Source organism: Muscardinus avellanarius, assembly GCF_963383645.1.
Source record: "Muscardinus avellanarius genome assembly, chromosome: 18".
Classification (NCBI taxonomy): domain Eukaryota; kingdom Metazoa; phylum Chordata; class Mammalia; order Rodentia; family Gliridae; genus Muscardinus; species Muscardinus avellanarius.
In genome coordinates, this window is record NC_137804.1 from 52820294 (window position 1) to 52841066 (window position 20773).

The following is a 20773-nucleotide window of genomic DNA, read 5'->3' on the forward strand; positions in this document are numbered from 1 at the left end:
CACCAACCCTTTTGGGTTGTTTTCTTTTGAAACAGGTCTTGCTAAGTTGTTGAGGCTGGCCTGGAGCCTGCGATCCTCCCGTCTCGGCCTCGCAAGCGCGGGGATTCCAGCGCCCCACCGAGCCTGGCGAGGAGCCGTCTTAGTACACGGCGTCCTTAGGACACTCTGGGCAAACGCGCACATGAGAACCATCAGCTTTCGAAAGAGCTTTAATTTGTTTTCCTTAGGTGTGTTTATCGATGTAAACAGAGCAGGTTAGAGATCCCGGGAGAGCAGACTGTTGCTGGTACGTTGGTTTTAATTCGTAAAATGAGGATGATGCCGATGAGCTGGGTTGACAGCAGCTTTGGGGGAAAAGTAAAAAGAAAAGAAAGGCTGGCGGGGCGGCCTGGCCTGGCCGTCTGGTCCCAGTCCGTCTTGGAGAGCAGAGCTGCCGGGTTGGGGACAGCGCTGCCGCGGCCACCTGTCACCTGGAATGCCGGGGTCCGGGCCGCGCCCGTGGGGACGGCGACGGCGCTGCTGGTGCTGGTGGCCACGGTGGGCCAGGGCGACTCTGCGCCTGTTCCTGGTCACCTGGGCTTGCCGCTGGAAATCAAAGGCGGAGTCACGTCGTGGCACTACAAATCTGGAAAAATAAAAATCTTCAGCTAGAGTGTCCGATTTGGAGATGGCTGGAGCGGGCGGAAGGCGGGCCGCTGGTCCTGCTGAGGAGGGAGCCCCCAGGGCTGGCGGCGGGGCCCTCGGTGCTCCGGTGAGGACAGCTGCGACGCCTGGCTGGGCCCCAGACCGCGGCTGGCCCGTCCTCCTTCCTTCTACACGTTTCACACAGGATTTCCTTAATTTGTGCTTTCCTTTGGTTTAACAGTTAAAAAGAAGGGGTTGGAATTGTCACTGGTCCAGAACTGAGAGGAGGTCATGTGGGCCCCGAATCTGCCGGGCAGGTGCTCCCCGGGCCTGGCCTCGCTCCACGCGGAGGATGGCAGGCTTCCCGGTGGGCTTTACTCGTGTTGGGGAGAGACATGGAACGGAACCCATGGCCCAGAGCCAAGGCCCGTCATGTTGGCTGCCGCTGGCGATCACACCTGGACTCCATCTTTATCTGGGTACACGATGCGTACGTGGGCCCACTCAGTTGGATGCTACAGGAAAAATAGCAGATTCTTGACTTCTTCCATCTCCAAAGTTGAAAAAGATCAGACAGCTACTAAAATAAACAATTTCTCAAGTGCGCCCTGGTGGCTGCGCCTGGGCGGGCGTGGAGGCGGCAGGCCCCGGCCGCGGGGCTCGCTGGCGGCGCGCACAGTCAGCTCGGTGGAGCGGGCTCGGCGAGGCGGCCTCACAGAAGGGCACATCGGAAGAAGCTGCTCCGCTTCTGCTGGTCGGGGCTGATCTTCACGCCCTGGGCGCTCCCCTGCGGGCTGTGGCCTTCCTGAAGTCACAAAGGGTGTCCTCAGGTTAGCGCTCAGCACCAGTGCTCGCCTCGGGACCAGACAGCCACCCGCCCACCCACCCGCCTGTCCACCTCCCCATCCACACATTAGCCAGCCCGCCATTCCCTAGCCATCCAATTCACACACCCACTCACCCACCCACCCACCCTCCTCACCCATTCATCCATCCTTGTCCCCCCCGCACCCTTTGGTCCTGGGGATGGAATCCAGAGGCATTCTACCTCTGAGCTACATCCCTGGCCCAGCTGTATTTATTTGGAAACAGGGTCTAGTAGGTTTCTGAGAGCCTTGCTAAATTGCTGAGCCTGGCTTCGAATCTGTGATCCTCCTGTCTCAGCCTCCCATGTACTGATTACAAGCGTGTGTCACCACGCCCGGCTCACCCATCTGTCCATCCACCCATCATCCACCCCCCCACCCGCCATCCAATCTTTCTGTCCATCCATCCGTCCATCCATTGGTCTGTCTGCCGACCCACCCACCTCTGTGCGTCTATCCATTCTTCCAACCATCCCTGTCCATCTGTCCACACATCCCTTCCCAGCCTCGGCTCACCTCCCACGCCCCGCCGGGCTGGCTTTCCTGTTTCCCGCCTCCCCTCCCAAGCACCCATCTTTCAAGCATGAGCCACCACGCCTGCCTAAAACTACTCTTTATAAATGATCTGGTCTCAAGTATTTTGTCACAGCAACAGAAAGCAGACTGTGACGCCTTCTCACAGGTGGGGCGAAGGGCCATGTGCCCACGGTCAGCCTGGGCAGCGTCCGCTCCGCCATACCCACAAACCTCCCCCCAGCCACGTCCCGCCGGGATGGCCGGACCCAACAGGGACCGCGCAGGGATCCAGGAAGGGCACACACTCACCAGCTTTTTGTCCATTTTTGCTTTGATATCTCTGGCGAGGGTGAAGAAGGCCTGTGGGACAGCGGGGTCAGGGCCTGAGCGGCACGGGGCGGGGCCTCTCACCGCTCCTTCGCTTCCTTTTTTTTGTGTGTGGTGCCGGGGATTGAACGGCATTCTACCTTTGAGCGACACCCTCAGCCTGATTTTCTATCTTATTTGGAAACAGGGTCTCACTAGGTTGATGAGTCTCAGTACTTGCTGAGGCTGGCCTCAATCCTCCTGTCTCAGCCTCCCAAGTACTGAGATTACCAGGCGTGCGCCACCACGCCCGGCTGGTGTCCTTTTCATTTTTTGTGGTACTTGGGGTTGAATCCAGAGGTATTCTACCTGTAAACTACATCCTCATCTCTCTATCCCTATCTCCCTCCCTCTGTCTCTCTGTCTCTCTCTCTCTCTCTCTTTACAGTACTGGGGATGGAACTCAGGGGCATTCTACTTCTGAGCTACACCCCCAGTCCTATTTTTTATTTCTTAATTTTGAAACAGGGTGTCACTGAGTTGCAAAGGGCCTAAGTAGTAGCTGAGGCTGTCCCAGAACCGTGATCCTCCTGTCTCAGCCTCCCGAATGCTGGGATTACAAGCGTGCACCATGCCTGGCTCCTCATCTCTTTATTGTTTTAAAACAGCATCTTGCCGGGCGTGGTGACGCACGCTTGTCATCCCCGCGCTTGGGAGGCGGAGACAGGAGGATCGCGCAGGTTCGAAGCCAGCCGCGCTGGCGTAAGAGACCCTGTTTCAAAAATATAAAATAGGTCTGGGAGTGTAGCTCGGAGGTAGAAGGGCTTCCAGGAACCCCAGTACCACCAAAAAAAAAAAAAAAAAAAAAAAACCAGCATCTATGCCAGGCGTGGTGGTGCACGCTTGTAATTCCAGTACTTAGGAGGCTGAGACAGGAGGATCGCGCAGGTTCAAAGCCAGCCTCAGCTACTTAGTGAGGCTCTTAGCAACTTAGTGAGACCCTGTTTCCAAAGAAAATATAAAACAGGTTGGGAATGTAGCTCAGAAGTAAAAAGTCTCTGGGTTCCACCCCCAGTACCACCACCACCAATAAGAGTATTAATAATAATAATAATAATAATAATGATGATGATGATGATGATGAATAAATAAAACAGGATCTGTCTAAGTAGCTGAGGCTGGCCTTGAACCTGTGATCCTCCGGTCTCTGCCCTGCAAGTACCAGGATGACAGGCTGTGCCTCCACGCCTGGCAACTCACTTCTGCAGGTACCTAGTCGTGGGCAGGGGCTCTGAAGTGTGCCCCCTCCTGTGTGAACACCCCGGGAGAGAGGACGGGGCTCCCTGGCCCAGGGGACGCCGCGGCCAGAGGGCCAGTGTGGCTTGCTCATGGCGCTCAGCTCAGGGCTCAACTCTGGCCCAGAAGGATCTGGGTTTGGCGGGAGGACAAATCCGCACACACGCTGTGTGCTGTGGAGGCCCTTGGTGGAGGGTGGCGAGGTGCTGGGGTCCCCAGGGGATGGAGGCTTCCCGAGGAGTGGCGGTGGGGCTGGGTCTGCAGGTGAATAACCTTTGTGGAGGGAGAGGGTGGGGCGGGGGGCTCAGAGGGGGAGCCGCCAGGGCCTCGGGTGGCCAGGGGAGTGTGGAAGGTACTTGGGGGCCACAGGAAGCTACGGGAAGAGGCTGGCCTCCCAGAGGCAAGAGGGCCGCACCAGCCTGGCTGCCGGCCTGGCTGTGGACAAGAAACAGGGCCGAGAGCCTGACATGCGTTAGCCCAAGCCCTGGGCCCCGGTTTCCCCATTTGAAAATCTGTGCCTGCCCCCGCTCCCCAGGCAGCGGGGGTCCCGTGCCCGTCTCCCACCAGCGGGACTCACGTTCTCCACGTTGATGTTGGCCTTGGCGCTGGTCTCCATGAACTTGATGCCATAGTCCAAGGCCAGCTGCGGAGAAGGGAGACGGGGGACATCAGCCCCGGGTCACACTCGATGTGGGGATCGCTCCCCAGGTCTCCGGCGGGAGCCCGAGGCAGCCAAGGTGGGGGCTGGGTCCCGATGCGGCCCTGTCCCTGCTCCTGTAGCCTTGCTGGGTCCTGGTCAGCTGGGGGTCCCGAGGTAAAGCCGGAGGGAGCCCGCGCGGCCTGAGCCACTGCCATCCGCCCTTCCCGGGGTGTGCCCACTGCGGTGTGAGGGCGCTTGGTCCCTGGCACACCAGGATGGCACGGCACTGCCTGCTCATAAAAACAGAGAGGGCAGATACTGCCCGGTGCTTAGCACGTGCCTGGACCAGGTGAGGCCCTGGGTTCCATCCCCAGCACTGGCAAAGAAACCCAGCATCCCAAGGCCCCCAGCCTGGCCTGCGTCAGCGCGCGGGCGTGCGGGGGGCCGTCACACCCACCTTCTCTCCCCGCTCCCTGGACACTTGTCTCTTGTCGTTCACATCGCATTTGTTCCCAAGTATCATCTTCTCCACGTCCGCGGAGGCGTGCTGGGGGCGAGGAGAGGTCAGACGGGTCTGCGGCCGGCCAGCCCTCGCCACGGCGCGGGCTGGACCGCAGGCGCATCCCGCTCATGGGACGGGCTGGAGCCAGCGAGGCTGCCCAGCGGGCACCAGCCTCGGGCAGGAGCCGGGGCTCGGCTGCCACTGGCAAGAGCGTGCTTGTTTTTTTTTTTTTTTTTTTTCCTGCCTTTTTTGTGGTTTTGGGCATTGAACCCAGGGGTGCTCTACCTCCAAGCTACATATCAGCCCAATTTTTTTTTTTTTTTTTTTTTTTGGTGGTACTGGGGATGGAACTCAGGGGCATTCTACCTCCAAGAGACACCCCCAGCCTGTTTTTTCAGGGGGTGCCTGGGGATGGAACCGAGGGACAATCGACCTCCTCTGAGCTACAACCCCTTCCCTAATTTTTTTTTTTTTTTTTTTTTTTTTTTTGCGGGTCCGGGATGGAACCCAGGGGCATTTACACCACTGCCCAATTTTTTATTCTTTATTTGTGGTACTAGGGGTGGCCCTACCTCCAGGCCATACTCTCAGATCTATTTTATATTTTATTTGGAAACAGGGTCTCACTAAGTTTGCTGAGAGCCTCACTAAGTAGCTGAGGCTGGCTTCGAATCTGTGCGATCCTCCTGCTCACCTTCCCAAGCACTGGAATTACAAGCGTGCGCCATCACGCCCGGCTATTTTTTATTTTAAAACTGGGTCTCACTAAGTTGCGGAGGCTGTCCACGAACCATGATCCTCTGGTCTGCCTCCTGAATGCTGGGATTACAAGCGTGTGCCACCACACCCGGCTCCCCCAGCCCTGTTTTTTATTTATTATTATTATTATTTTTTTTGTGTGTGTGGTGATGGAGATTGAACCCAGGGGCATTCTACCTCTGAGTTACACTCCCTGCCTTAATTTTTTAGTCTTTATTTTGAAACAGGGTCTCACTAGGTTGCTGAGGGCCTCACTAAGTAGCTGAGGCTGGCCAGGAACTGGAAATCTTCCTGGCTCAGCCTCCCAAGTACTGCGATTACAAGCGTGTGACGCCATGCCTGGTTATTTTTTATTCTTTATTGTGAAACAGGGTCTCACTGAGTTACAAAGGGCCTCACTAAGTAGTAGGGGCTCCCAGCCCAATTTTATTTTATATATTTTAATTTTTTCTTCAGTATTGGGGATGGAACCCAGGGGCATTCCACCTCCAAGCTCTACTCCAGCCCTATTTTTTATTATTTATGTTGAAACACGGTCTCACTGAGTTGCCGAGGGCCTAAGTAGCTAAGGCTGCCCGTGAACCGTGATCCTCCTGTCTCAGCCTCCTGAATGCTGGAATTACAAGCATGCGCCACCACGCTCGGCTTTCTGTGCAGCTTTGATCATGTCCCTCTCTTACTCTGGGCTTCAGCTACGTTGTCTGACGATCTAGAAACTTGAGGTAGACAAAAGGCTGGCCTTAAAACTCAGTGCTCTCGGGGTATGGCGGTGCACACTTGTCATCCCAGTAATTAGGAGGCTGAGACCGGAGGATCGCGGTTCTCAGACGGCCTCAGCTACTTAGTGAGGCCCTCTGCAACTCAGTGAAACCCTGTTTCAAAATAAAGAATAAAAAATCGGGCTCGGAGGTAGAATGCCCCTGGGTTCCATCCCCATTACTGCAAATAAAGCTGGGCGTGGTGGCACACACTTGTAATCCCAGTACCTGGGAGGCTGAAACAGGAGGATCTGGGTTCGCGGCCAGCCTCAGCTACTCAATGAGAACCTTCACAACCTAGTAAGACCGTTTCAAAATAAAGAAAAAAAAATGGATGTGAGCGATCTGGCTGCGACGTCTGTCACCCCACTGACCATCGGGGTGGATTCGGCTGATCTGGCTGCGACGTGGGCACCCCCTTCCTCCCTCACCGCTCTGTGTGCCTCCCTCCCGACGCTGTACACTTGGTCAAAGAGGACGACCTTCCCCGAATAGAGGACCGGTCTTCAGTCAAGGGTACACGAGTAGCTGTGCTCCCCTGCTGGGACCTCCGAACAAAATTAATAATAATAGTAATAATAATTATCGGGCTGGGGGTGTAGCTCAGAAGTAGAATGCCCCAGGTTCAATCCCCAGCACCATAAGAGAAAAGACAAAGCCCAGCCAAGGGTGGTGGAACATGCTTGTAATCCCAGTACTTGGGAGGCTGAAACAGGAGGATCACAGGTTTGAAGACAGCCTTAACTACTTGGGAGACCCTGTTTCAAAATAAAATATAAAAATATGGCTGGGGGTGTAGCTCGGAGGTAGAATGACCCTGGATCCCGTCCTCCAATCTCACTGGATTATTCAATCCCCAATATCTATGTCTGTCTGTCTGTCTGTCTGTCTGTCTGTCTGTCACACACACACACACACACACACACACACACACACACACCCCGCCGCCTGCTTGGCTAGCCCAAGAGGCCAGAACACGGGGACCATCTTTCCCTGTGGACTTATGGCTGCCAAGCCCCACCTGCTTAGTCATCAAAGCCCCAGGGGCTGCTGCCCAGGAAGCCTCTGAGGCCGGGGAGCAGGGAGAGGCTGGCTCAGGCGATGGCCTCCCCCTTCCCAGCTCTCCCTCCCGGCCCAAGGTCTCCTCAGCCAGCTGGGCCGGCTCACACCCTGCTCTGCTCAAAGTACGAGCTGACAGACTCTCGCCACACCCGCCCAATGCGAGGGTCATGCTGCTTCTAGAACCTTCTCTCTGGAGAGCACCGCATGCGGGTCGTGACCACGGGTACAGATATCTCTCGTCTCACGACTGAGATCGGCCAACCCCGCGGCCTGGCTGTGGCCTGGGGCGCGGTGGGGGCGCGGGGCTCACCTCCTCAATGTTCCGGATCCAGTTCCGGATGTTGTCGAAGGACTTCTCGTTGGTGATGTCGTAGACCAGCATGATGCCCTGGGTGAGGAGACGAACGTGGGTCCTGGCGAGCTGGCTCTCGGGGCACGTTTCTTTGGGATGGGGGTGGTGTCCTGCCTCCCCAGGGCCTCGAGGCCAGCCCTGCCAGCCCAGCGGCCATCTTTCCCCTGACTCTTGTCCAGCGCCCTCCTGCCCTGGCCCTGGGGTGAACCTTCTTTTTTGGCACTGGGGAGTGAACCCGGTTTGCTCCACCTCTGACCTCTGCCTCGGCTCTAGGCCCCAGCCCCACTCGCAGGGTCTCAGCCCGCACCCTCGCCAGCCCGTGGTGGCTGTGACTTTCAGTCTCCTCTTGGGTCCAGGTCACCTGGGCCGGAGTCACCAGCCCCATGTAGTGATTTGAAGATTAGTTAAACTGAAAACCAGCCTGTCACCACGGCGTTCCAGGTGTGGCCAGAGGCCACGCGGCCACCCTCGGCAGTCATCCGCCGGTGTGGTCCTGACCCCCGGGCCGAGCGCTCAATGGAAGGGGCTGGTCAGCTATTTCAGCCCAGAGAGGGGCGGGACAGGCCTGTGCCCACACAGCTGTCTCTGGAAGTTCCTCAGGGCCCGGCCTTGCCCAGCCCCTCTGCTAGGGAAGGGAGCGGGCTAATCTTAGGGAGGAGCTCCCCACCGCATCGCGCGGGGTTTCTGTATTGCTGACACCTGGGCTCAGGCCGCCCACCACGGTCTCCCCAGCTCCTCCCAGGTGCCCACCAGCTCCCAGCTACTGCGCATGCGCAGGGCTGAGCCGGGGGCTGCCCTCCCAGAGCGTGTGGTCCAGCGGCGCCTATGCACCAGGGCTGAATGGAAAGCGACAGCCCTCCGTCCTCGGAGCTGCCTGCATACTGCGTAGACGTCTATTTTTTTTTTTTTTTGGTACAGGGGATCGAACCCAGGAGCATTCTATCTCCAAACTGCACTGCCAACCCTTTTTATTTTTTACTTTGAAACAGGGCCAGACTGGGTTGCTGAGAGTCTTTATAAACTGCTGAGGCGGGCCTCGAACCTGCGATCCTCCTGTCTCAGCCTCTCAAGTACTGAGCTTATAAGCACTGGTCTGAGACACTGTGCTGTTTTCTAGGTGAGAAGACTGAGCTCAGTGTGGCCCAGGGCCCCACTCCCAGTCCCCTCCGGGCCCCCAGTGCCCTGCTTGGGGTCAGCGCCGCCTCCTCCCGTCTGGCTCAGGCCCGCCCGGGGAAGGCGCGGGGTAAATACTTGAGGGATGACGAGCCAGTGTTCCTCACGTCACCCCGCTGCAGGCCTGGGCGAGGATGTAACGGCCAACAGCCTCGAACAAGTTGTCGGCAGCAAATTCCGCAGAGACTGACGTGGGCCGCGTGGCCCCCACCCGCACGCTGGGGCACGTGGCCCTAATTTCACTGACCTCACCTGGGAGAACGGGCTTCCCCTGCTCCCCAGGCGGTGACGACTACAGCTGAGACAGGCCTGCAGGGTCCCCAGAGCCAGAAGGGCGCACATGCGCACCCGGCGGGCTCTTCCTACAGACTAGGGGTGCGCACGTCCAGGGAGCCCAGCAGGCTGCACGCGGGCATCTGGGCTCGGCATCCGGGCCACACCGAGGCGCACTTGGACCTTCAGAGCTAGACAAGAAAAGGAATCCATACCATGGCGCCCCTGTAGTAGGCAGTTGTGATGGTTCGAAACCGCTCCTGACCGGCCGTGTCCCTGAGGAGGAGGAAGGGCGGGGAGTTGGTGATGGCGAGGTCATCGTCGTTTGTCCCAGCTCTGGCTTTCGGCTTCTCCTGAGTCCAGGCTGTGGTTTGCCCTCCCGAGGCGAGGGCCACCCAGCGTCTCCCGCCCGGGCCCGCGCGCTCTCTCCCCTGTCTCCACCTCCAGGGAATCCTCGCTGGAGTTCGGAGTCAGAGGAGTCAGGGCTGAATGCCACTGACTGTGGGAACCCGGAGCCACCCACAGGGAACCGCCTGGCGGAGCATGGCGCGCTGACAGCCGCCGCCAGGGAGCACCTGCGGACTCCTCCACTTGGCCTAGGTGAAGGGAAGTCCTCCCTCCAGCTACGAGGAAGTGGTACCTCTGGCCCAGCGAGGGGAGCGGGGTGAACAGCCACGCACAGCCACGCCCGGCCCAGCTCCTGGTGAGGGGGCCTTGGTTTTGGGTTGTTGTTTTTTGATGGAAGGAGCTGGGGGTTGAATCCAGGGGCATCCTACCTCTGAGCTACACCCCCAGCCCTATTTTTGATTCTTTATTTTGAAACAGGGTCTCACTAATTTGCAGAGGGCCTCACTAAGTAGCTGAGGCTGGCCACGAACTGCGATCCTCCTGTCTCAACCTCCCAAATGCTGGGATTACAAGCGTGCGCCACCACGCCCAGCTAACTTGTGTGTGTGTGGGGGGGGGGTGCTGGGGATGGAGCCCAGGGCCCTCGCATGTCAGGGAGCGCTTCGCCGCTGAGCCGCACGCAGCCCTACACTGCTGACTTCCAGGTGACAAGTGGTCAGGACAGTCTCTGCGCGCCACCCCCCAGGGAGAGGTTCAGAACAGAGATACGGAGGAGGAGGGGAAGGGGGCAGCCTGACCGTGGTGGCAGGGCCACTCTGGACTCACCCCAGGCCTCCACCTGTCAGCCCTTCCACAGCTCCTGCCGGACCGAGCCCGGCCTGGCAGGGAGCTCGACCTCGTGCTGACTCGGGCTGAGGCAGGACCTAGGGGTGCACCGTGGCTGGAGGGGAGGCCCCTGGAGGCGACAGGCCGAGCGTGGCGGGCTGCAGGATGCCATGCTGCAGAAGGCAGAGCGATGGCAGCCGTGCGTCTCTGCCCGGCGTGGAGGCAGGTGCGCGCCCTGCTCCTGGGCACCTCGCCAGGGTGGGCTGCGCTCGGGCCGCACACCACTGTGCTGTTGGCGAGGAGCCTCCAGACCCACAACTTCCTCATTTCATGAGGTGGGTGTTTTTTTGGAGGTGGTGTTGGTGGTACTGGGTCGTGCTAACTCGCAGAGGTTGGCCTCAGACCTGCAATCCTCCGGCCTTGGCCTCCCAATACTGGGATCAGAGGCATGCGCGCCACCACACCTGGCTCTGACTTTCCTAATCTCTGGTGGCGTGCCGAGCCACCCTCTGGCTGGGGAAGGCGCACAGGCCTCCCTCACCGCCGGGCCAGGCCTCAGCCTAATTTTGGTCTGGGGCTTTCAGGTCAACGGTGCCAGGAAGTGAGGCCCGGGCTTCCCCAGGATAGAGGAAGTGAGAGGAGGGCCTTTATGCCATTTCCTTTTTGTGGCGCTGGGGATGGAACCCAGGGGCGGTCTACCTCTGAGCTCCACCCCCAGCCCCATTTTATTTTTCTTGTGAAACAGGCTCTCGCCAGGTGGAGGAGTCTCGCTGAGGCTGCCCTCGAACCTGTGACTGAGCCTGCTAAGTACTGGGATTCCAAGCGCGCACCAAGATGCCCAGTTTATTTTTGCTTTGAAACAGAGTCTTGCTAAGTTGCTGAAATCACAGGTGTGCACCACACCTGGCTCAGACTCTTATAATTTTTTCTTTGGTTATGTTACTGGGGATTGAACCCAGGGCCATCTACCTTTGAGCTCTAAACTACACCCTTAAACCCCATTTTATTTTGGAGCCAGGCACTGAACCCAGAGGCATTCTACCTCTGGGCTACATCCCTACCCTATTTTATTTTATTTTATTTTATTTTATTTTATTTATTTATTTATTTATTTTGGTGGTACTGGAGGTGGAACCCAGAGGCTTTCTACCTCCGGGCTATACTCCCAGACCTTTTTTATATTTTATTTGGAAACAGGGTCTCACTAAGTTGCTGAGAGCCTCACTAAGTAACTGAGGCTGGCTTTGAACCTCCTGTCTCAGCCTCCCAAGCATGGGGATTGCAAGTGTGCGCCACCATGCCTGGCTTTTTTTTTTTTTTTTTGGGTGGTACTGGGGGTGGAACCCAGAGGCTTTCTACCTCCGGGCTATACTCCCAGACCCATTTTATATTTTATTTGGAAACAGGGTCTCACTAAGTAGCTGAGGCTGGCTTCGAACCTGCACGATCCTCCTGCCTCAACCTCCCAAGCGCGGGGATTACAAGCATGCGCCACCACGCCCAGCTTACCCTATTTTATTTTAGAGTCTCCTGCAATCCTCTTGTCTCAGCCTCCCAAGTACTGGGATTACTACAGGCGTGCGCCACCACGCCCAGCTACCTTCATACTTTTTTATTTTTATTTTTTGAGGTACTGGGGATGGAACCCAGAGGCATTCTACCTCCGAGCTATACCGCCAGCCCAATTTTATTCTTTATTTCCTAACAGGGTCTCACTAAGTTGCGGAGGGCCTCACAAGTTGCTGAGGCTGGCCGCGAACCGGCGATCCTCGTGACTGAGACTCCCAAGTACCGTGATTACTACAGTCCTGCGCCACCACGCCCGCTGCCTTCATGTTTTTGAGTAAGTTTCAAAAGGAAACTCCGGCCAGAGCGCCTCGCTGACCCTCTGCGAGGTCAGCAGGAGCGGGCTGCTCCGAGCTGGCCTGGAACGCCGGCCACCTGGGTCGGGAGCTCTGCCCACAGGTGGGGACACGGGCCCGGGCCCCAGCGGCCAGCGGGGCAGGCTCCCCAGGAAGCGAGTCCGTGCCGGGGACGGGGGGTACCCAGACACCGAGGCTGTGGTTGCAGGGCGAGGCCGTGGGCCGGGTGGAAGGCACGGGGCAGTGACTCTTACCATATCTGTAGTTTGATTCTTTTGCCATCGAGTTCTATGGTCCTAATTTTGAAGTCGATTCCTGAAAGAAAAGGGAAAAAAGGCAAATCACCGTCAGCCCGGGTGCTGGGCTGCAGCTGAGGCGGCGGCCACGAGGACTGGGCTGACGGGGAGCCCACCTGGCACCCTCAGGAGCGCAGGACCCCGCCTCCAGCAAGTCGGGAGCATCTGAGAAGTGTTCCCGCTCACAGTAAGGAAGCCCAAAGCTTAGCTTCTCCTCCTCCTCCTCCTCCTCCTCCTCCTCCTCCTCCTCCTCCTCCTCCTCCTCTTCTGACCTTCTCCTCTTCCTCCTCCTCCTTTTTTTTTGTGGCACTGGGAATTGAACCCAGAGCATTCTACCTGCAAGTACACCCCTAACCACTTATAAAATTTTTATTTATTAGCCGGCACCACCCCTAGCACCACCACTAAAAAAATAAAAGTATGGGCCGGGCGCGGTGGCGCACGCTTGTCATCCCCGCGCTCGGGAGGCGGAGATAGGAGGATCGCGCAGATTCGAAGCCAGCCGCGCGCGCCGGCTTAGGAGACCCTGTTTCCAAATAAAAATGTAAAAATAGGTCTGGGAGTGTAGCCCGGAGGTAGAAGGGCTTCCAGGAACCCCAGTACCACCAAAAAAAAAATAAAATAAATAATAATAATAATAATAAATAAAAAATAAAAGTATGTATATATGTATGTATTTATTTTTGCGGTACTGGGGATGGAACCCAGGGGCATTCTACCTCCGAGTGACACCCCCAGCCCTTATTTTTCATTCATTACTTTGAAACAGGGTCTCACTGCGTTGCAGAGGGCCTCGCTAAGAAGCTGAGGCTGTCTACGAACCCCGATCCTCCTGCCTCAGCCTCGCAAATGCTGGGATTGCAAGTGTGCGCCGGCGTATCCAGCTCCTTTTTTTTGTTTGTTTGTTAATTTGAAATGGGGTCTCACTAAGTTGCTGAGGCTGGCCTCCAATCCACAATCCTCTTGTCTCAGCCTTCCAAGTGCTGAGATTACAGGTGTGCGCCATCACGCCCGGCTAAACTGTACACTTTCAATGGGTGAATCACATGGTGGAATTTATGGCCGCAAAGTTGTTTAAGTTCTATCAAACCACTGAAGTGAAGAGCTTCACTCTTCACTTTGTAACACTTTATAAAATAAATAAATAAAGATTAAAAATAAAAAATAAAAAAAGGGGTTAGGGGTTACTCGGAGGTGAAACGCCCTGGGTTCAATTCCCAGCGCCACAGCAAGGTCCCGTCTAACCTGGCTGCCTCTCGGGACCCCCTTGGGATCAGGATCGCCTCTCCCGGGCAACACTGCCCGAGTGGCTCTTTCCAGAATGTTCGAGCATGTGCCCCTTGCCGGGCTCTGACGATTGCTCTTCCCTGCCCTGCGATGCTCTTTCGTCCATGGCCACCGGGCTCCCTCCCTGGGCTCAGGCCCGTGTTCGGGGGCCTCCTCGGGCAGCCTTCCTGGCCGTGTGCTGATGCTGACATTGCATAGAGCCAGCCTCCAGTACCCCAGGGGGTGGTCCATCAAGACATCCCAATCTGCCGATGCTCAGCCTGGCGTCGGGCGCGTGCTTGTACTCCCAGAACTTGGGAGGCCGAGACAAGAGGATTGCAGAATCGAAGACAGCCTCGGCAAGGGGCGAGACTCTCATCGGCCTAGTGAGATTCTGTTTCCAAGTAAAGTCACAAACTAGGCTGGCGTGGTGGCGCACACTAGTCATCCTAGTGCTTGGGAGGCTGAGACAGGAGGACGGCAGGTTTGCAGCCAGCCTCGGCTACTTAGTGAGGCCCTCCGCAACTTACTAAGACTCTGTTTCAAAAATAAAGAATAAGCCAGGCGTGGTGGTGCACGCTTGTAATACCAGCACTTGGGAGGCTGAGACAGGAGGATTGTGGTTCGAGGCCAGCCTCAGCTACTTAATGAGGCCTTTGCAACTCAGTGAGACTCTGTTTCAAAGTAAAGAATAAAAAATAGGACTGGGGGTGTAGCTCAGGGGTAGAATGCCCCTGGGTTCCATCTCCAGTACCGAAAAACAACAACAACAAAACAACAACAACAACAAAACAGGCTGGGGATGTAGCTTGGAGGTAGAGTGCCACTGGGTTCAACCCCCGTCCCTCTTCTATCCCTTTCCTCTCTCTCTCTCCACCAATCCTCCCTTCCTTTCTCTCTCTCTCTCTCTCTCTCTCTCTCTCTCTCTCTCTCTCTCTCTCTCTCTCCAGATGCTCAAAGCTCTTCGGTAAAATGTGGTATCTGCAAAGAACCTATGCGCATCCCCCCACCCCAGGCTTTAAACCATGGCTAGTGGCTTGTAATCCGTGATACAATGTATACACTCTAAATTGTTATATCACTTAAAGGAATTAATCTCTAGATGGCTTAGGATACCTGATACAATGTACATGCTATTTAGATCCTTGTTACAAAGCCAGGCGCGGTGACGCACGCTTGTAATCCCCGCGCTTGGGAGGCTGAGACAGGAGGATCGCATGGGTTCGAAGCCAGCCTCGGCTATTTAGTGAGGCTCTCAGCAATTTAGTGAGACCCTGTTTCCAAATAAAATATACAAAAGGTCTGGGAGTATAGCCCGGAGGTAGAAAGCCTCTGGGTTCCACCCCCAGTACCACCAAAAAAATAAATAAATAAAATAAAATAAATAAATCCTTGTTACAAACTGGTAGCACGCCTCTCATCTAAGTACTTGGGAGGCTGAGACAGGAGGATCTCAGGTTTGAAGCCAGTCTCAGGGACTTAACAGGGCCCTCCAACTTAGTGAGGCTGTTTTTGTCTTTTAAACTGGCTGGAGTATAGCTCAGAGATAAAACACCCCTGGGTCCCTTCCTAGTACCACAAAAAGTAAATAAATAAAATGTTGTTACACTGTATTATTCAAGGAAGAATAACAAAACAAAACAAAGTCTGTCCATGTTAAGTAAAGATGTAACTTTTTTTTCCCCTTTGTGGTACTGGGGATTGAATTTAGGGTCATTTTAAAAGAACGGAGGGGCGTCTACCTCCAAGCTATACCCCCTGCCCTATTTTTCATTCTTTATTTTGAAACTGGGTCTCACTAAGTTGTGGAGGGCCTAAGTAGCTGAGGCTGGCTGCGAACCTGCGATCCTCCTGTCTCAGCCTCCCAGGTACCGGGATGACAAGCGTACACCACTGCCCTGCATCCTGGCTTAATTTTATTTTGAAACGGGATCACTAGGTTGCTCTGAGTCTTGCTAAATTACCAAGACTGGCCTCAAACCTCAATTCTTCTGTCTCAGTCTCCCAAGTACTAGAATTACAGGCGTGTGCCACCATATCCAACTCGGTTATAACTTTGGGGGGTACTAGGGGTTGAACCCTGGGGCATTCTACTTCAGAGGTACACCTCGGTCCTTCTTTTATTTTTATTTTTGAAATAGGGTCTATGTTGCTTAGGCTGTCTTCAAACCTGTGATCCTCTGGTCTCAGTCTCCCAAGTACTGGTATTACAGGTGTCCCGCTACACCTGGCTCAGATATAACTTCATTATTATTATTATTATTATTATTATTATTATTATTATTATTATTTTATTTTTGCAGGGCTGGGGATGGAACCCAGGGGCATTTGACCTCCGAGCCACACCCCCTGCCCTATTTTTATTCTTTATTTTGAAATAGGGTCTCACTAAGTTGCAGAGGGCCTCACTAAGTAGCTGAGGCTGTCTGCAAACCACGATCCTCCGGTCTCAGCCTCCCAAATGCTGGGATTACAAGTGTGCGCCACCACGCCCGGCTTAACTTTATTATTTTTTTAATCGAGTATGGTGGTGCATGCCTGTAACACCAGTACTTGAGAGAAGCTGAGACAGGAGGATTGCAGGTTCGAGGCCACGACTCAGGAACTTAGCAGACTCCCAGCTACATAGTAAGACCCTGTTTCAAAGTAAAAAGGCGGAGGCTGTACTTCAGAGGAAGAACAGCCCTGGGTTCAACCCCCAGTAGCGTGAGAAAAAAAAAGAAAAAGAAAAGGTACGAAGCCAGGCATGATGGCCCACATCTGTAATCTCCAGTACTTGGGAAGCTGAGACCAGAGGATCGTGGTTCGCGGCCAGCCTCAGCTACTTAGTGAGGCCCTCCACAACTTCGTGAGATCCTGTTTCAAAATAAAGAATAAAAAATGGGGCTGGGGGTGTAGCCCAGAGGTAGAATATCCCTGGGTTCCATCCCCAGTACCTAAAAAAAAAAAAAAAAAAAAAAAAAAAAAGTTGCGGAGTTACAGGGTGCAGTGGTGCTAGTTTCTGAGCCACCGAAGCTCCCAGTATCATCTGTGCGGTCCAGCTGGAGTAAGGAATGGCCCGAGGAGGTCAGAGCCTCGGGGCCACGTTCACACCATAACCGATCCCTACCGCGGAGGAGAAAGGGCTCTGGCTCCGCATCACTAGGGCGGACATGAACAGCATTCAATGCCCAGTCCACAGAGAAAGCCAGAGGAGCACTGTGCAGGAGCACTCTGCCAGGAGCACTCTGCCAGGACAAGACCTCCGCTGTGTGCTCGGCTGCTCTGCAGGACAGGCGTCCAGGGTCTCCTCTCTTCTCTTTTTGGACTGGGGATAGAACCCAAGGGCATTCTACTCCCAAGGGACAGCCCCAGCCCTCTTTCTTTTATTCTTTGCTTTTATTTTTATTTATTTATTTTTTTGTTTTGCAGTACTAGGGATGGAACCCAGAGGCATTCTGCCTCCGAGCTCCACCCCCAGCCTTAGTTTGTATCCTTTATTTTGAAGCCGGGTCTCACTAGGTTGCAAAGGGCCTCGCTAAGTAGCTGAGGCTGTCCTTGAACTGTGATCCTCTGGTCTCACGCCCAGTGCTGGGATTACCAGTGTGCGTCGCCACGCCCGGCTATTCTTTGTTTCTTGAAACAGAGTCTGACTGAGTTGCAGAGGGCCTCACTAAGTAGCTGAGGCTGTCTTCGAACCACGATCTTCCTGTCTCAGCCTCCCTAATGCTAGGATTACAAGCGTGCGCCACCACGCCCGGCCCTTCTCTTCCTGAAACCTCTCCTGCCTCATCCCGGATGCCCAGGGACATTCAAAATCAGTCAGGCCCCTGCAGCCAGCCGAGCTGCCCAGCATCCCTCTGCTCTGCACTCCTCCTGGGTTTTATTAACACTCCAAACTTAATTAGGAAGTGTAAACTTTACGAGGCCCAAGAATTATGAGGCTGTAACTTCAAGGTCATGGCAATAGAAACTTTCCTAGAAAACACAGGCCTGTAGAAGGCCTACAGATGCACCGCCAAGGGTGCTGGGCTGAGGCAGGGGCCTTGGGTTCGGCTGCCACCTCCACCTCACTTAGGGCTCTTGCACCAAGTCGCATCTTCCTCCGGCGAGGCCGCTTCTCTGCAGCCTGAAGCGCTGAAGTGGGGTTTCTGGTCAAGAATCAGAGAATAGTGGAGTGTCGTGGTGTGTGCCTGTTAATCCCAGTGCTTGGGAGGCCGAGGCAGGAGGATCTCCGGTTAGAGGCCAGCCTTAGCATCCTAATGAGATTCTCAGAGAGAGCCTCTAGCAAGACCCTGTTTCCAAACAAATAATAATAATAAAAAGGCTAGGAGTAATTTTAAAAAGGCTATAATAACATAATATATGATAATAAAAAATTATTATATAAATTATATAAATTATAATAATATAATATATAATAATAAAAAAAGCTCAGAGGTAGAGTGCCCCTGGGGTTAGCCGGGCGCGGCGGCACACGCTGTAATCCCAGTACTTGGGAGGCCGAGACAGGAGGATCGCGGGTTCAAGACCAGCCTCAGCAACTCAGCGAGACCCTGTTTCAAAATAAGAAGGCCTGCAATGTGGCTCGGAGGTATGATGCCCCTGGGTTCAACCCCCAGTACCTCCGCTCTCCACACGCCTCCTGGGTGGGTCAATCCCTAGTCACACACACACACACACACACACACACACACACACACACACACACACCAAACAAAACCCTGAATTGATGTCACTCATGTTTGTGCCAAGCAGGTAGAATTTGAGACGGAAAAACTGAGGTCTGGGTTGTGAGCCTGGCACAGCCTCCCAGGAGCTCACGCCACTTCCTGGCTGGTGGACTCAAGGGCCACCCCGAAGTCTGAACTTGGAGTAGGGCGGGGGAGAGGGTTCACAACCACCGCCGCCCAGGGCCTGCTGGTGTGCTCACAGGGGCCATTCTGCTCCTCCTCGATGGCGTCTGGGACAGCGAAAGCCCTGGACTGCCTGCACAGTTCTGAGCCGGGGCTCAGAGAGGGATAGGGCTTGCTCAAGGGTGATCAGCAAGTGGAGACCAGGCGTGATTTCCAGTCCACTTTTTTTTTTTTGGTGGTACTGGGGATCCTGGAAGCCCTTCTACCTCCGGGCTGCACTCCCAGACCTATTTTATATTTCTGAAACAGGGTCTCTTGCGCCAGCGCGGCTGGCTTCCAACCTGCGCCATCCTCCTGCCTCCGCCTCCCCAGCGCGGGGATGACAAGCGTGCGCCGCCGCGCCCGGCCTTCCAGTCCACTTCTGACACGTAACTGCTTTACATACAGGTCAAGAGTGAAGTCAACACATCATGGCGGGCTGATGTCACACAGGGACAGAGCCGGGCCTGACCCCAAGGTTTTCTCAACTGGGGCTGAACTCCGGGCTTGGCGGCCACCTCCCGCCTCCAGCGGGGCTCCCCAGCTCACAGGTCACTCTGGTGGGTATCGCTTCCAGGTCAAACCTTTCCATTGTGGGAAGGGACTGTTTTTAAGGCTCGAGAAGCCAGCTCGGCTGCCAGGGAGCCGGAGGCAACAGGCCGGTTCCCTCGACCACAGTGTGGGCTGGCACCGCGGGAGAGTGGCTCTGCTGAGTGCCAGCCGTGCCCTGGTGCCCTGCACGGACGGCAAGGCTGCCTGGGGCTGCGGCTGGCTTTAGTTTCTCTCTGGGGTGTTATCTCACGGCTCTCTGGGGGATGCTTCTCTCCTCCCCAGAGTCACCACGGGAATCCCGGGAGGAGTCAGTCATGGGGAAAGGGGCTCAACCTCTGAACCCGAATCCTCCAGGATTAAAACCAGGGCCGGTGTGCGCTGGACCAGACCCCAGCTGTGCCTGTCCCGGGGTGGGTGGGGGGGGTGCATGGCGGCATCTCTACGGGATGGATGAACCTCGAGTTTCCGGGCCCGGTACACCTGGGTTCAAATCCCATCCCTGCCACCTGTAGAACGCAAGGGCAACGGGGCACGCCCTCCCTGCGCCGCCAAGTCCTCCCCCGTGTGGCGGGCTGATAAGAGCACCTAGCACAGGGTGCTGGGCTGCGACGACGCACACAAAGAGCCTGGCAACCGAGCAAACCCCCCCAGGTCAGGTGTCACCGTCCTTTCCCCATGCCGGCTCCCCGTGTCTCAAGGGAAGGCAAGAGAGCCGAGTCGGAGGCTGCTGCGAGGACCCGGCAGGATGACATTCGCCTAGACCCCAGCCCAGGACATACACTCCCCGGAAACAGGCCGGGGCCTGCGCCTCAGTGTTCCTATCTGCACAATGGGCACGGCCCCGGCACGGCCCGGCAGCTCGGATGGAGGCGAGGGGCTGCTCTCCCCCCGCAGCCCCTTCCCTGGCCCAAGGCCGGCCCGGCCAGGTCGATCCCTCGGCCCCAGCCCCCAGGGGCGCGCCCGCCCCGGCCTCCGAAGCCCCCGGCCGCTCCCCGGCCCCGCTACCTATGGTGGAGATGAAAGTCGAGTTGAAGGCGTCCTCGGAGAAGCGGAACAGGACACAGGTCTTCCCCACCCCCGAGTCCCCGATCAGCAGCAGCTTGAACAGGTAATCGTAGGTCTTCGCCATATTACACTCTCTCCCGGACGGGAAGTGCGGACAGCGCCTCGCCACTGGCCGCCGGGCCCGTCCATCAGCCCCGAGCCCGCCCCCCATTGGCTCCCGGCCCGCCGCGCGTCACCGGGGCCGACGCCCGCCCCCGAGCCCCGCCCGTCGAGGGGAGTCCTGAGGAAAGGAGCGAGCGGAGCGCGGAGCCGGAAGCAGACTGAGCGCGCCGCCCATTGGCCGGTTCTTAGGACAGGGCGGGCTATGATTGGCCAACGGTGAAGAGTTAGGGGCTTCAAAGGGGCCTGGACCGGGGGCGTGGCACATCGCGTCCCCGCCTTCTTCTCTGCTAACTGGGCGGCTCCGCCCCGCCTCCCGATGGGCGGGGCAGGGCGGGGAGCGTCGCTAACGGCTCCGCGCGCCCGCGGCCCGGAGGCGGGGCCTGCTTCTGCGCACGCGCACGGGGAGACCGTTAGCTTCCAGCAGAGGGCGCGCGCGCGCGGAGGGAGCGCTCGGTC

General features: G+C 56.3%; 1 protein-coding gene across 1 annotated transcript; it reads right to left on the reverse strand.

Annotated features, from left to right (window-relative positions):
- Positions 1-1336: 1336 nt before the first annotated feature.
- On the reverse strand, positions 1337-20344 carry RAB8A (RAB8A, member RAS oncogene family; the record flags this gene model as incomplete). Its single annotated transcript, XM_080715972.1, has 8 exons — positions 20156-20344; positions 12417-12477; positions 9343-9403; positions 7640-7717; positions 4706-4795; positions 4186-4251; positions 2316-2366; positions 1337-1429 (listed from the first exon to the last, which is right to left on the reverse strand). Exons 1-8 carry the CDS (start codon positions 20277-20279, stop codon positions 1337-1339), a joined length of 624 nt encoding a protein of 207 aa, XP_080572098.1. The 5' UTR covers positions 20280-20344.
- Between the last annotated feature and the right edge of the window lie 429 nt (positions 20345-20773).